The sequence below is a fragment of the Calonectris borealis genome, chromosome 14 (genome assembly GCF_964195595.1).
Source record: "Calonectris borealis chromosome 14, bCalBor7.hap1.2, whole genome shotgun sequence".
NCBI classification, from domain to species: domain Eukaryota; kingdom Metazoa; phylum Chordata; class Aves; order Procellariiformes; family Procellariidae; genus Calonectris; species Calonectris borealis.
In genome coordinates, this window is record NC_134325.1 from 19725914 (window position 1) to 19741541 (window position 15628).

The following is a 15628-nucleotide window of genomic DNA, read 5'->3' on the forward strand; positions in this document are numbered from 1 at the left end:
GTGTCCCCCGTTAACGGTTCCCCCGTTAACGAACCTTTGCTAATGAGGGGGTGAGGACAGCCCCCCCAGAGGCACCCAGGCCACCCCACCAGAGCAGCCTGGGGTGTGCTGGCACCCACCAGCATGGGGAGACCCTACAATAACAGACCTGCACGGGGACACCCTGCAGTAACAGACCGAGGTGGGGAGACCCTGCAAGAACAGAGCTGCGGCAGGGAGACCCTACAATAACAAAGCAGCGTAAGGGAGACCCCACAGTAACAGACGTAGGTGGGGAGACCCTGCAATAACACACCCTGAAGGGGAGACCCCACAATAACAAACCGGCGTGGGGAGACCCTGCACTAACAGACCTGTGCGGGAAAACCCTACAATAACAAATCAAGCACAGGGAGACCCTACAATAACAAACCAGCCCCAGGGGCCCTATGTAACACCCGGGAGCTGGCACATGCTCCTGCCCCAGAGCTGCGGGGCGGGGAGACCCCCGGGGTAGCACCCCAACCACCCCGGGGACCCCGCGACACGCGACCTCCGCAGTCCCTGGGAGCCTGCAGCAGAACCGGGACCCCCCGTGACACCCAACCTGTGTGACCCCGAGAGCGGCGCTGCCACCCCAAATGCCCCGAGCCCTGGGACAGCACCGAGCCCTACAGCAACACACAGCCCCTATAGCACCCGAGACCCTACAATAACACCAGTGCCCTACAGCAACACACAGCCCCTATAGAGCCCAAGACCCTACAATAACACCAGTGCCCTACAGCAACACACAGCCCCTATAGCACCCGAGACCCTACAATAACACACAGCCCCTATAGAGCCCGAGACCCTACAATAACACCAGTGCCCTACAGCAACACACAGCCCCTATAGAGCCCGAGACCCTACAATAACACCAGTGCCCTACAGCAACACACAGCCCCTATAGAGCCCGAGACCCTACAATAACACCAGTGCCCTACAGCAACACACAGCCCCTATAGCACCCGAGACCCTACAATAACACCAGTGCCCTACAGCAACACATAGCCCCTATAGAGCCCGAGACCCTACAATAACACCAGTGCCCTACAACACACAGCCCCTATAGAGCCCGAGACCCTACAATAACACCAGTGCCCTACAGCAACACACAGCCCCTATAGAGCCCGAGACCCTACAATAACACCAGTGCCCTACAGCAACACATAGCCCCTATAGCGCCCGAGACCCTACAACAACACACAGCCCCTATAGCGCCCGAGACCCTACAATAACACTAGTGCCCTACAGCAACACATAGCCCCTATAGAGCCCGAGACCCTACAATAACACCAGTGCCCTACAGCAACACACAGCTCCTATAGTGCCTGAGATCCTACAGTAACACCAGTGCCCTACAGCAACACACAGCCCCTATAGCGCCCGAGACCCTACAATAACACCAGTGCCCTACAGCAATACACAGCCCCTATAGCGCCCGAGACCCTACAATAACACACAGCCCCTATAGCGCCCGAGACCCTACAATAACACTAGTGCCCTACAGCAACCCACAGCCCCTATAGTGCCTGAGACACTACAATAACACTAGTGACCCCACAATAACACACAGCCCCTATAGTGCCTAGACCCTACAATAACACCAGTGCCCTACAGCAACACATAGCCCCTATAGTGCCTGAGACCCTACAGCAATACTCAGCCCATATAATGCCCACCACCCTACAATAACACTAGTGACACTACAACAACGCACAGCCCCTGTAGTGCCCACGACCCTACAATAACACTAGTGCCCTACAAAAACACACAGCCCCTATAGTACCCGAGGCCCTACAGTAACATACAGCCCCTGTAGTCCCTGCGACCCTACAATAACACCAGTGCCCTACAACAACACGCAGCCGTGTCGGCTCCGCAGTACCACTAGTGCCCTACAAGCCCGCGTGGACCCCTAGCGGGGTCGGGACGGGGGGGCGGGGGGAGCTCTCCGTCTCTTCCAGAGGCGCTCCTCCCCCTTCAGCTGCCGTCACGGCGGCGCCGATGAGGTCACAGCGACGCGGAGGGGGCGGGGCAGCCCCGCAGCGCGGGGCCGAGCGGGGGGATCCCCAGTAAAGGCTGTGAGCGACCGGCTTGGCTCTGTCGTTGTTCCCTGCGCGGCCCCCGGGGACCCCCACGATCCCCCGCTCCCCGCGGGGACTACAGCTCCCGGCGTGCCCCGCGGCGGGGATGCCGGGGTCCCCCCGGTGACGCGCGGGTGGGGCGGGGCCAGCGGGGGCGGGGCCAGCGGGGCGGGGCGGGGCCAGCGGGGCGGGTCCCGCCGGGGTCCCGGTGCGGCGCCGTCATGGCGGGGGTGTTCGACATCGACCTGGAGACCGAGGAGGGCAGCGACGGGGACGAGCCCGAGCTGGGCGCCGTGAGCTGCCACCGGGGCGGGGCGGGGGACCGGCACCGGCACCGGCTGGGGCGGGGATCGGGGACCGGCTGCGGACGGGGGGGGCACCGGGACTGGCGATGGGGGAGCATGGACCGGGGATGGGGACGGGGCGACCGGAACGGGGACACCGGGAGATGGAGTGGGGACGGGGACGAGGAGCGCGGATGGGGGCTGGAGGGGGGTGAGCGGCAGCGGGACTCGGTGGGGACGGGGGGACCGGGGACAGCGCGGGGATGCACCGGGGCTGGCTCGGTGCTGGGGACGGCGGGACGGAGGTTGGCAGCTGAGGGAGGGGGGACAGGGACAGGCAGCCGGGGTCCTGCCGGTGGCGGGGCCGGGGGGCCGGGGCACGGGGGGACAGGGGACGGCGGGGAGCAGCCGGGGGTCCCGGCCCAGCTCCCCCGGCACGGCCGGGCAGAGGGAGGCTCCCGCTGGGCAGGGCCCTGCCTCAGCCCAAAAACATCCGGCTGGGCCGGCGCACCCTCGCCCTGCTCTGCCTGCTGCGGGCACCCTGCCTGCCGTGGGTCCCCTGCCTGCCATGGGCACCCTGCCTGCCCTGGGCACCTTGCCTGCCCTGGGCACCCTGCCTGCCACGGGTCCCCTGCCTGCCGTGGGCACCCTACCTGCCGTGGGTCCCCTGCCTGCCCTGGGCACCCTGCCTGCCACGGGTCCCCTGCCTGCCATGGGTCCCCTGCCTGCCCTGGGCACCTTGCCTGCCCTGGGCACCCTGCCTGCCGTGGGTCCCCTGCCTGCCGTGGGTCCCCTGCCTGCCCTGGGCACCTTGCCTGCCCTGGGCACCCTGCCTGCCACGGGTCCCCTGCCTGCCGTGGGCACTCTGCCTGCCGTGGGCACCCCTGCCTGCCGTGGGTCCCCTGCCTGCCGTGGGCACCCTGCCTGCCGTGGGTCCCCTGCCTGCCATCTTGCTGCGGTCACCCTGCCTGCCCTGGGTCCCTTGCCTACTGTGGGCACCCTGCCTGCTGCCAGCACCCTGCCCACCATGGTCCCCTGCCTGCCACTGACTGTGGGTTCCCTCCCACAGGAGATGGAGCTGGAGCCCCGGGGGAATGGCCTGGAGTAAGTGGGGGACAGGCAGGGGACAGGCAGGGGACAGGCAGGGGGTCCGTCCGCGCTCACCCCCTCTCCCGGCAGGCCGGTGGGGCACTACGAGGAGATCGAGATCTCAGAGAGCAGCGTCAACAACGGCCCCGAGCACATCGGTCCCCACTGCTTCGAGCTGCTCCGCGTCCTGGGCAAGGGCGGCTACGGCAAGGTGGGGGGTACGGCATGCTGGGGGGTCCTTTGGGGGTGCTGGGGTGCTGGGGGGGGTCTGGGCATCCCCCAGCTGTCCCCCCCCCCATCCATCCAGGTGTTCCAGGTCCGCAAAGTGCAGGGCACCAACACGGGGAAGATCTTTGCCATGAAGGTCCTGAAGAAGGTAGCACCGCCCCGGCCCCCCCCAGCCCCCCTGGGGAGCCCCCCCACTCACCGCCTGCCCCCCCCAGGCCAAGATCGCCTGCAACGCCAAGGACACGGCGCATACCCGGGCCGAGAGGAACATCCTGGAGGCCGTCAAGCACCCCTTCATCGTCGACCTCATCTACGCCTTCCAGACGGGCGGCAAGCTCTACCTCATCCTGGAGTGCCTCAGCGGTAGGGGGGGGGCCGGGGGGGTCGGGGGGGGCCGGGGATGGCTCAGGGGGGTCCCGCTTGGGCTGGTTTTTTTGCAGGTGGAGAGCTCTTCATGCAGCTGGAGCGGGAGGGCATCTTCCTGGAGGACACCGCCTGGTAGGGATGTGGTGGTGGAGGGGGGGTCCTGGGGGGGGGGCCCAGGACCCCAACGCCGCTCATAGCCCCCCTCCCAGTTTCTACCTGAGCGAGATCACGCTGGCGCTGGGCCACCTCCACTCCCACGGCATCATCTACCGCGACCTCAAGCCGGAGAACATCATGCTCAACAGCCAAGGTGGGCTGGGGGTGAGGGGGGGGAGCGGTTTTTGGGGTGTAAGGGGAGGGGTCCCCGGCGATGGCACTGACCCCCCCGCCGCCACCTCCCGCAGGTCACATCAAGCTGACGGACTTCGGGCTGTGCAAGGAATCGATCCACGACGGGGCCGTCACCCACACCTTCTGCGGCACCATCGAGTACATGTGAGCCGGCGGCGGGGTGAGGGGGGGCGGGATGTGGGGAGCCTGCCCTGGCCCCCCCACCCCCCTACTCAGGGTCACCCCCCTCCCCTGCACCCCCCCTCCAGGGCCCCCGAGATCCTGGTGCGCAGCGGGCACAACCGGGCGGTGGACTGGTGGAGCCTGGGCGCCCTGATGTACGACATGCTCACAGGATCGGCAAGTCCCACTCCTGCTCTTTCCTCCCCGGGGGTGGGCACACGGGGGTTTGGGGGGGGCGGGTGGGTCCCGGGGGTACGGGGAGGGGTCCCCACTGGGGTGATGCTGAGCCTTCCTCGCCCGCCCGGCTCTTCCTCGCCACCCGGTGCCTCTCGCAGCCCCCCTTCACCGCCGAGAACCGCAAGAAGACCATCGACAAGATCCTCAAGGGCAAGCTGGTGCTGCCGCCATACCTGACGCCCGACGCACGGGACCTGCTCAAGAAGGTTACCCCCCCCCCCTCCAGCTTGTTTCTGTAGGTCCTACCAAAACACCCCATTCCATCCCCCTTTCTCTTCCAGTTCCTTAAGAGAAACCCCAACCAGCGGGTTGGGGGGGGCCCAGGCGATGCGGCCGATGTGCAGGTACAGGCATGGGTGGGCGGCGGGGTGGGTGCCAGGTGGACCCCCCCCGCCTGACACCCCCCCGCCACCGCTGCCCGCAGAAGCAGCCCTTTTTCCGCCACATCAACTGGGAGGATCTGCTGGCCCGCAGGCTGGACCCCCCCTTCAAACCCTGCCTGGTAGGGCTGGGGCGGGGGGCGGGCAGGGCGCGTATTGTGGGGGGAGTGGGTGGGGGGGCACCCATGGGAGCACCCACCGCCCGCCCCCGCAGCAGTCGGAGGAGGACGTCAGCCAGTTCGACACCCGCTTCACCCGCCAGACGCCCGTCGACAGCCCCGATGACGCCGCCATTAGCGAAAGCGCCAACCAGGCCTTCCTGGTATGGGGGGGGGAGGGCGGCGGGCACCCCCACCCTCTAGCGGGATGGGGCACCCAGCACCCCCGGCCCCCCTTGACACCCCCATACCTACAGGGCTTCACCTACGTGGCCCCCTCGGTGCTGGAGAGCATCAAGGAGGGGTTCTCCTTCCAGCCCAAGGTGCGCTCCCCCCGCTGCCTCAACAGCAGCCCCCGCACCCCCGTCAGGTACCCACCCCACCCGGGGGGGGGGCTGGGGGGGACGGGCAGCGGGGTGGGTGCTGCGGGGCACAGCAGCGGGACGGAGGTGGGGGGGTGGGTGTGTGCTTTGGGATGGGGGCATCAGGGTGGGGAGGGTGCCCCCCCTCACCCCCCCTCACCCCCCCTCACCCCCTATGTGTTGTGTCCCCCCCCCCAGCCCCGTGAAGTTCTCCCCCTTCGAGGCGTTCAAGCCGGGGGCAGCGGGGGAACCGATGGAGGTGGGGGCCAGCCTGCCCCCCCCGCCCGAGGGCACGGCCCCCCTGCCCATCAAGACCTCCGTGGGTGCCAAGAAGCAAAAGGGGGGCCGGGGGCGGATGCCCAGGTAGGGGTGGGGGGTGGGGTGGGGTGGGGATGGGGGGGGGGCCTGGTGCCCCCCATGGGGTGGGGGGGGCCCCCCCCCAGCGATGCTGCTTGTGCTCCGGGCTGCCACGGGCACGGCCCCCCCCAGCCCAGCCCATGCTGCTGCCAGGCAGGGTTGGGTTTGGGGGGAGCGGGGCCCCCCCCAGGGTGTGGCCTCCTGGGGTGTGGCCCCCCCCAAGGGTGTGGCCACCCCCGGGGGGCAGGCGTGGGCCCGGCTGCTGGACGTGTGCCAATTAAAGGACTTGATGAGGCCATAGTGGTCCTGTGCCGGGGGGTCCGGGGGGGGTGGATCGGCTGCCCCACCAGGGTGGGGTGCAGGGTCCGCCCCCCTGCACCATGCCCCGCCCCTTCTCTCACCCCCCCACCCCTTTATCAAGCTCCTCCCCTTCCCCAGGCTCCACCCCTTCCATCAAGACCTTTGCCTTTTCCCATGCCACACCCTTTCTATTGGCCCCACCCACTTTTTTCCAAGCCACGCCCACCCCTAAAACTGGCAGCCGTAGTTAGGCAGAGCTGCTCTTTTATTGGTCGGTGCCCAGGCCCGTGCAGCCAATCGGGAGCGGCTGCTGGGGGCAGGCGGTGCCTGCAGGCAGGGCAGCAGGCAGGGCAGCAGGCAGGAGGGCAGGGCGGGGTCCCCCGTGGGCAGGGCGGGGCTGTCACAGGGCCGTGACGTGGGGTCGCGCGTCCCCCCAGGCCGCCGTCCCCGAGAAGGCGTGGAGGTCGCTGAGCAGGGCCTCGGCGCTGCCCCCCGCCGCCTGCCCCCCGCTTGGGGGGCTCTCCCCGGCCTCCGGGGCTGCCTCGGCCTCCTCCTCCTCGGCCTCCTCCTCCTCCTCCTCCTCCTCCTTCTCCTCCTCCTCCTCCGGCCGCTCGTCCTGGCTCCACGGCATCAGCTCTTCCTCCTCGTCCCGGGGGGCCGCCGCCACCTTCCCGTCCTCACGGCAGGGCTGCGCCGCGGGGTCACCCCGTCCCCGCAGCCGGTGCCAGCGGCCCCGCAGCAGCGCCAGCGCCCGGCGGCCCATGGGCCGGGGGTGGTAGCGACCGGCTGAGAGCCGGCAAAGATGGTGCCAGGCCACGGCCAACCCCACCACCAGGCAGAGAAGGAGCCCCAGCAGGGCTCCCACCGCCCGGTCGCTGCGGCTTCCCACCGGCTCTCCCGCCGCCGCCAGCCCGGCTAACGCCAGCAGCACTGGTGCCGGCGGGCACCGCCACGCTCCAGCCTGCGGGTGAGGGCAGCGGGGTCACCGCCATGTGCCTGGCACCCGGCCCGGCCCTTCCCACATCTGGGGCGGCCGTCCCAGTCCCATCCCGGAAAGCGGGGTAGGGCCGGGGTGAAGGGCGGCGGGCCCCGGGGCCGTGCCCGTGCCCCCCGCCGGCGGTGCGTGCCGGGCAGGTGGCCAGCCGGGCGCAGGGCCGACCGCGTGACGGGAAACTGCGGTCGGCGGGTGCCGCAGCACCTGCGGGTGCTGGGGGAGAGGAGCCGGGTCCTGCCGCCCCCGCGCCGCGCCTCAACGGGGCCAGGCCGCCCCGCACCGGCTGCGCAGCCCCACAGCACCCCTCGCCCCTTCCCACTGTGCTGCACCCCCAGAGCATCCCCCCCCCATGGCTCTGGGCCCCCCACCCAGCCCTGCACCCACAGCCTCCACCCTCATCCCCCAGCCCCCAAACCTGCCCCCCCAGCACCTCCATGCTGCCCTCACCCCCCCAAACCTGCCCCTCCAGCCTCCCCGTGCTGCCCTCACCCCCCCAAACCTGCCCTTCCAGCACCTCCATGCTGCCCTCACCCCCCCAAACCCGCCCCTCCAGCCTCCCTGTGCTGCCCTCACCCCCCCAAACCTGCCCCCCCAGCACCTCCATGCTGCCCTCACCCCCCCAAACCTGCCCCCCCAGCACCTCCATGCTGCCCTCACCCCCCCAAACCTGCCCCTCCAGCCTCCCCATGCTGCCCTCACCCCCCCAAACCTGCCCCCCCAAACCCAGCCCCGCTGTGGAAGGGGGATCTGCCCCAGGGACCCACCACTGCTGCGCCCCCCCCCCCCAAACCTCAGCCCCTGGGGCAGCACCAGCCAGGGGTGGCCAGGGAAGACGAATTTGAATGAAGCACAGCCACCCCCCCAGATTTAGCAGGGGAAACTGAGGCTGGAGAAAGGGCTGCCCCCCCGCCCCAGCTCACTCCAATTCTGGGGAATGCCCCCCCCGCTCCATCCCCCAGGTCCCAGACACCCCATCTCCCATCCTGCCCGTTTTTGGGGTGCTCACCATCAGCGGGTGCTGCCGGAGCGGGTCCTGGTGCCGCGGGCGCGAGCCGTGCTGGGGGGGGCCCCCCCAGCGCTTCCTGCCCCCGCGCAACGGATGTATCGGTGCGGGGGGAGGCGAGGTGCTGTGTGTCCCCCCCGCCTACCCGAAATGCACCCAGGGCCGTGGAAACCCACGGTGGCTGCCAGCCATGGGGACCCGCTCTGACCCCCCCCAACTGTCCCCTGCTCCCCACTACAGCCCTAGGGTCACCAGTGCCCCCCCACCGTCCTGGGGCCCCCCCCGTGCTGCACCCGGCTCTCTGGGGACACCAAGCCCCAAGGGGACCCCCCCCCATGCGGGGTGATGGGACACACGCGTATGGGGGTCCCCTGCCCCACGGCACAGCGGGTGCAGCACTGCTCTGGGGGGGGGAGGGGGCGTCCCCCAGTTTCCTGCGCCTTCCTGTCCCCCCCACGCAGCCCCGGCAGCCTTCAGGGTACCCACAACGAGCCCCCCAACCCCGCAGCAAACCCCCAGTAGCCCCCAGCCCCCGCCCGCACCCAGCACTTTTCTTATAAAGTCCTTTATTTGGAGTGAAAATATAGTTTTTGACCCTGCACTGTAATGGGGGGGGGGACAAGGAGGGGAGGAGGAAGAAGCCCCCAAAATATAGGGGGGACAATATTTCACAGTTGGGGGGGGGGGGCAGATCATGCCCTGCCCCACAGGAAGGGGGGGGGGAAGACCCCACCCCACCCGGGGACGGGGGGTGCAGGGGGTAGTGTTTGATCCCAGCCCGAGGACATGGCGGGGGGGGGGAAATGGTCCATGATTTGGGGGGGGGGGGGGCAGCACCCAGTAAGGCAATGGGGGTGAGGGGGGAGCTGCCAGAGGGGTGGCCAGCCCTCCAACGGGAGAAGGACCTGGCAGCGGCGGGGTGGGGGGGGAGCAGGAGGGCTTGGGGGGACCCTGGGGTGCAGGCGTGGTCCCTGGCAGGCGGGGGGGGTGTCCCCAGCCGGGGTCCCCGGGGGCGGTGGTCCCTGAGGGGGGGGTCCCTCAGACGTGGCCGTTCTCGAGGCGGCTGAGCTGCTCCTCCAGGCGGGAGATGCGCTGGCCCTGCTCCGCCACCAGCGCCCGCAGCGCCGCCACCTCCTGCAGCACCTCCTCCAGCCGCCCGCCCCCCTGAGCGGCCCCTCCGTCAGCCACGCCCACCGCAGCCCCGCCCAGTGCCACACCCACCACCACGGCCCCACCCAGCGCCACACCCGCCACTCCTGGCCCAGCCCGTCAGCCCAACCTGACCCCACCTATGCAGACAAGTCCGCCCACTGCCCTGGCCCCGCCCACACTGACCCCACCCACCGCCCCAGCCTGACCACACCCATGACACGCCCCATTCACCATTCCAACCTGGCCCTGCCTGCATAACAGACCCCGCCCACCACCCCACCCACCCTTAGACTCACCCACTGCCCCACCCACAGAAAACCCACCCACCACCCCAGCCTGGCCACACCCATTGCCAGTTGCCCCCCCCCACCTCCCCAGCCTGGCCCCACCCACTCCACAGCCCCACCCACACCAAGGAGCCCACCCATTGCCCCAGCCTACCCCCACCCACAGAGACCCCCACCCACAGAGACCCCCACCCACAGAGACCCCCACCCCATACATACCATGGGCGCAGAGGGGACGGTGCCCAGGGCGGGGGGAGCGCTGAGGCGGGCGGGGGCGGGCGCGGCGGGGGGCGTGGGGGGCGGCGTGGTGGGGCCGGCGGCGGCGGCGGCGGGGGGGCAGCTCTCGTGGAGGAGGGTGCGGCGGCTCACCTTGAGGTCCCGCTGCTTGCTGGGGACGTAGGCCTGGCGCAGGGACACCAGCACCGGCCCCGCCGTCTGCCCCGCCACCCACTCCTCCGCCTCCATCGCCGCCTCGGGGCCCGCCGTGTCGGGGTACAGGTCGTCCTGGAACAGGTCCGACTGCACCCCCCCCCCCAATGTCAGAGGGGCCGATGGGACCTTCCCGGGGGACCCCCACTCAGCCCCCATGGGGACCCCCACCCAGCCACCATGTCCTGCCCAGGGACCTCACACAGACCCCACGGGGACCCCCACCCAGGCACCGTGTTCTACCAGGGACCCCACAAAGCCCCCACAGGGACCCCCACCCAGCCTGACTGGGGACCCCCACACCCAGGCACTGTGTTCTGCCCAGGGACCCCGACAGGCATGACTGGGGATGCCCCCCCAGCTCCCACGTCCTGCCCAGGGACCCCACACAGCCCCCATGGGGACCCCCACGTCCTACCCAGGGACCCCACACAGCCCCCATGGGGACCCCCACGTCCTACCCAGGGACCCCACACAGACTCCATGGGGACCCCCACCCAGCCTGATTGGGGACCCCCACACCCAGGCACCGTGTTCTACCCAGGGACCCCACACAGCCCCCTTGGGGACCCCCACCCAGGCACCGTGTTCTACCCAGGGACCCCACACAGCCCCCTTGGGGACCCCCACCCAGGCACCGTGTTCTACCCAGGGACCCCACACAGCCCTCACGGGGACCCTCACCCAGGCTGATTGGGGACCCCCACACCCAGGCACCGTGTTCTACCCAGGGACCCCACACAATCCCCTCGGGGACCCCCACCCAGGCACTGTGTTCTGCCCAGGGACCCCCACCAGCATGACTGGGGACCCCCACCCAGCCCCCACGTCCTGTCCAGGGACCCCTATCAGTGCACTTGGGGACCCCCCCAGCCAGCCTGATTGGGGACCCCCCACCTAGCCACCATGTCCTGCCCCAGGTACCCCACGCAGACCCCATGGGGACCTCCACCACCCTGACTGGGGACTCCCACCTGCCCAGGGACCCCCCACCCTACTGCCACGCCCCGAGCAGGGGGTGCCCCAGTCCCCACGTCCCCCCCAGTCCCCGCTGACCTTCCTCGGCACCGTCATGATGATGGGCTCACACTTGCGCTCGTGCAGCTTGTAGAACCTGCCCGGGGCGGGGGGGGGAGCAAAGGGGGGTCACGGGGGGGCAGGGAGGGAAATGGGGGCCACCTCCCTTGTCCCCCTCCGTGTCCCCGTGCCCACCTGGCGATCTCGCACTTGCTGACGTCCAGCCCGCGCTTGGGCATCCAGCCCATGCCCCGCTGGGGCTCCTTGCTGGTGAAGGTGTTGAGGAAATGGATGTAGGGTGGCTCCTCCGTGATCTCAAAGTACCGGATGCTCGAGTCACCCTGGGGACACGGCGTTAGCGGGGTCCGTGGCCGGGACAGGGCAGGGGGACACCGTGAGCAAGATGGGGGGGGGGGCACCGTACCTTGCCGCAGACGTAGACCACGTTGGTGTCGGGGTCGTAGAAAGGCAGCAGAGCCCCGTTGCTGGAGTCCAGCTCCTGCAGCCCCATGGGCTCCTCCAGGTTCTCCTGTGGGGGAACGTGTCAGCCCCGTGGGGCACCCCGACACGGGCCCCCGGGGCACCCCGACATGGCCCCACGGGACCCCCGAGCGTTCCTCACCATGTCCCACAGCGCCAGCTGCCGCTCGCTCATGCGGCTGAAGCCGGTGGTGAAGATCTTGCCGTTGGCCAAGAAAATGGCCCGCATGGGGCGAGCCCCCTCGTGCGCCCGCTCCTTCTCCTGGGGAGGGGACGGGGGGGGTCAGCAGCACCGTCCCAGCACCCCAGGGAGGGGCAGGGAGCAGGGGACAGGGGGACCCAAGGAACACGGGACAGTGGGGAGCACCAGGGGACAAGGGCAGGGCTAGGGGGGTCCAGGACCAGGGCAGGATGGCGCCCTAGGGACACAGGCAGGGTGACAGGTCCCCCCGGGGACTCACGGCCACCACGGTGCCGCGGCGGGGGTCGATGACGCGGACGCTCTTGTCCTTGCAGGCGGTGCAGAAGCGGGCGCCGTCGCGGCTCCAGCTGACGCTGTAGATGAGGTCGGGGTGCAGCCCCTCCAGGCGGTAGAGCTCCTCCGCCGTGCCCACGTTCCAGATCAGCACCACGTTGTCACAGCCTGGGCGAGAGAACAAGGGGGGACAGGGGGTCACCTCGGCCACGTGTCCCCCACCGAACCCCCCTCCCCCTGCGGTCCCCCTCCCCGTACCTGCGCTGAGCAGGACGTTGCGGGCGGTGGGGTGCCAGGCGATGATGCCCACCCGTTTCGAGTGTCCCTCCAGCACCACCACCGGCTCCGTCAGCGGCTGGCTGAGCCCGTTCTCGGGGATCTGCCAAACCTGCCGGGGCAGAGGGGGGCAGTCGGCAAAGCGGGGGGCCCCTCACCGCGCTGCCCAACCCCCCCGGCCCCCCGCCATCCCCTCACCATGACGGTGCAGTCCTCCGAGCCGCTGGCGATGACGTGGTCATTGTGGGGACACCAGTCGATGTCGAGGACGGGGCCCGTGTGCCCGCACACCGTGGGGTACGACTTATCGATGCGCCCGGTCTGGGGACAAAAGGACACGGGGAGGGGGTCACCCACCAGCGCAGACCCCCCTCCGGCACCCCGGTATCGCCGCCGGCACCTTGTGCAGGGGTAGGACGAGGAAAGCGCCGCCGCCGCTGGCCTCCACGATGATGGCGACGAAGGAGGGGTTGACGGCGCAGAAGGTGCTGTCCCAAGTGACGCGGGAGACGCGGATGTCATCGTAGCACTGCTCCGTCTTCACCGGCTGCCCAAAAACGTGCCGGAACTTGCTCTGCCGCACCACCTTCCGAAACGACATGGCTGGGGCAGCACCCCGGGCCGGGGTCAGCGCCGGGGGACGACCCCAAAATGTGGGGCAGAGCCAGGGCTCAGCCAAGGGACAAGGGAGGCGGCACGGGGTGCCCAGCCCTGGGGTGAGGGAGTTGGGGTGCCCCGCGCTATGGGTGCTGGGATGCCGGGGGGGGGCTTGTCCCCGTCCCCCGCCCCGGGTAAAGGGCGGCCCGGCCCCTCCCGGGAGCGGGAAGCCGGGGCTGCCCTGTGCCCGCCGGGCAAAGAAACCCCGCCCTGCCCCACCCTGCTCGGGGAGCACCCCTGGGAACGGGGGCTCGGAGGGGGACAGGGAGCGTCCCTGCTGGGATGGGGACAGGGGTGGGTCCTCCAGGGAGGGGGACGGGGACGAGGGTGTCCCCCTGGGTAGAGGGATGGGGACAGAAAGGAGGACAGGGGTGGCCCCGTGGGGTCAGGGGACGGGGACAGGGACGGGGATGGGGATGGGGACGAGGACAGGGGTGGCCCCGCTGGGTAAGGGGACAGGGACAGGGATGACCCCCGGGAAGGAGCATGGGGGGACCCCGGGGGATGGGGACGGGGATGGGGACAAGGACAGGGAGAGGGGTGGCCCCGCTAGGTAAGGGGACAGGGACGGGGATGGGGACAAGGACAGGGGTGGCCCCGCTGGGTAAGGGGACAGGGACGGGGACAGGGATGACCCCCGGGAAGGAGCATGGGAGGACCCCGGGGGATGGGGACGGGGATGGGGACAGGGACGGGGACAGGGGTGGCCCCGCTGGGTAAGGAGGCAGGGACAGGGACAGGGACGGGGACAGGGATGACCCCGGGAAGGAGGATGGGGAGGACCCCGGGGGATGGGGACGGTCCCCCCCGGCCGGGACCCGGTGCTGCCCCATCCCCGCGGCCCCGGGAGCCGCCGGGACCCGCAGCGGGGGCCGCGGGGGGGCCCGTCCCCGCACTCACCGGCGGGCCGGGGCCGGGGCCGGGGCCGGGCCGGGGCCGGTGGGAGCGGGCGGCGGCGCGCGGGGCCGGTGGCGGAGGCGGGAGGGGGCGGGGGCAGGAAGTGACCGGGGCCGCCCCGCCCCGCCCCGCCCCGCGCATGCGCCCCGCGCCCGGGGAGGCGGGAAGGGGGGGCGGTACCGGGGGGCGGTGGGACCCGTCGGGGCACCGGGACTGTGCGATCGTGGCGCCAGCGGGACCCGCCACGGCACCGGGACCCGGCGGGGCACGGTGTGCGGCACGGCCCCCCCGTGGGGCGCGGTCCCCGTGGGCAGGGTCCCCCCGTGGGCAGGGTCCTCCCGTGGGCAGGGTCCCCCCGTGGGGCAGGGACCCCCGTGGGCAGGGTCACCCCGTGGGCAGCATCACGCCGTGGGGCAGGGCCAGCACCCTGCATGGTGGCCGGGCGTAGGTCCCCCGTGGGCACCCACTGAGCCCAGCCAGCGCCACGCTGTGCCCCCCATGTGCCCACGGGTGGCCGTGCCCACGTGTGAGGTCCGGCGGGACATGGTGGGGATCTCCCCAGCCGGGGGGACACGGGGGACACCTGGCCCTGTGCCACCCCACAGCCGTGTAGTAGCCCAAACCAAGAGGATGTGGCATCCGTGTCCCCCACCGGCTGTGCCACCCTGTGCCCACCGAGTCCATCACGCCCCGGCCCAGCCTGGGGATACCCCACCAGCCCCCCCCCGGGTGGGGACATACGGGGGCCGGGGTGGCATCGTCCCCAAGGTGGCATCTCCCTGTCATGCGGTGGCTTCCTGCTGCCACCCGCCCTGCAGCTGCTGAGCCGATGGGATCGCGGGGGCCCGGGGGGGGCCTGCGCCCGCCATGGCACCCACGGTTGTCACGTCCCTGCTGGGGGGACAGGTCCCCATGCCGGGGATGGGTGTCTGGGCTGGGGACGCTGGTGGTGGCCATGGGGTGTCACCACTGGGGACGTCAGTTGGTGCTGGGGACATGGATGGTGGCCATGGGGTGTCACCACTGGGAACGTGGGTTGGTGCTGGGGACATGGATGGTGGCCATGGGGTGTCACCACTGGGGATGTGAGTTGGTGCTGGGGACATGGATGGTGGCCATGGGGTGTCACCACTGGGGACGTGGGTTGGTGCTGGGGGCATGGATGGTGGCCATGGGGTGTCACCACTGGGGACGTGGGTTGGTGCTGGGGACATGGATGGTGGCCATGGGGTGTCACCACTGGGGACGTGGGTTGGTGCTGGGGACATGGATGGTGGCCATGGGGTGTCACCACTGGGGACATTGGTTGGTGCTGGGGACATGGATGGTGGCCATGGGGTGTCACCACTGGGGACGTGGGTTGGTGCTGGGGACATGGATGGTGGCCATGGGGTGTCACCACTGGGGACGTGGGTTGGTGCTGGGGACATGGATGGTGGCCATGGGGTGTCACCACTGGGGACGTGGGTTGGTGCTGGGGACATGGATGGTGGCCATGGGGTGTCACCACTGGGGACGTGGGTTGGTGCTGGGGACATGGATGGTGGCCATGGGGTGTCACCACTGGGGACGTGGGTTG

At 70.3% G+C, this 15628-nt stretch overlaps 3 protein-coding genes across 5 annotated transcripts; 1 reads left to right on the forward strand and 2 right to left on the reverse strand.

Moving 5' to 3' along the window:
* The first annotated feature begins 2279 nt into the window (after positions 1-2279).
* Positions 2280-8954, forward strand: RPS6KB2 (ribosomal protein S6 kinase B2). Of its 3 annotated transcripts, XM_075163447.1 has the most exons (16): positions 2280-2401; positions 3462-3496; positions 3572-3692; positions 3789-3857; positions 3925-4072; positions 4150-4207; positions 4285-4385; positions 4480-4570; positions 4675-4765; positions 4924-5031; positions 5107-5169; positions 5250-5327; positions 5420-5527; positions 5621-5733; positions 5924-6088; positions 8336-8954. In XM_075163447.1, exons 1-16 carry the CDS (start codon positions 2330-2332, stop codon positions 8937-8939), a joined length of 2025 nt encoding a protein of 674 aa, XP_075019548.1. In that variant the 5' UTR covers positions 2280-2329; the 3' UTR covers positions 8940-8954. The 3 variants fall into 3 exon arrangements, with proteins under 3 accessions (XP_075019548.1, XP_075019549.1, XP_075019550.1); XM_075163448.1 differs by lacking the exon at positions 3462-3496 and having other exon boundaries at positions 4675-4743; XM_075163449.1 differs by lacking the exon at positions 8336-8954 and having other exon boundaries at positions 5924-6092.
* PTPRCAP (protein tyrosine phosphatase receptor type C associated protein) lies at positions 6616-8443 on the reverse strand. The gene is made up of 2 exons (XM_075163452.1): positions 8383-8443; positions 6616-7343 (listed from the first exon to the last, which is right to left on the reverse strand). The coding sequence occupies exons 1-2, from the start codon at positions 8383-8385 to the stop codon at positions 6783-6785; spliced, it is 564 nt and encodes a 187-aa protein (XP_075019553.1). The 5' UTR covers positions 8386-8443; the 3' UTR covers positions 6616-6782.
* Positions 8955-9089: 135 nt separating the features above from the next.
* Positions 9090-14154, reverse strand: CORO1B (coronin 1B). The gene is made up of 11 exons (XM_075163450.1): positions 14053-14154; positions 12896-13098; positions 12694-12816; positions 12478-12607; positions 12206-12387; positions 11887-12006; positions 11689-11793; positions 11460-11605; positions 11304-11361; positions 10038-10337; positions 9090-9543 (listed from the first exon to the last, which is right to left on the reverse strand). The coding sequence occupies exons 2-11, from the start codon at positions 13094-13096 to the stop codon at positions 9418-9420; spliced, it is 1491 nt and encodes a 496-aa protein (XP_075019551.1). The 5' UTR covers positions 13097-13098; positions 14053-14154; the 3' UTR covers positions 9090-9417.
* Positions 14155-15628: the final 1474 nt, after the last annotated feature.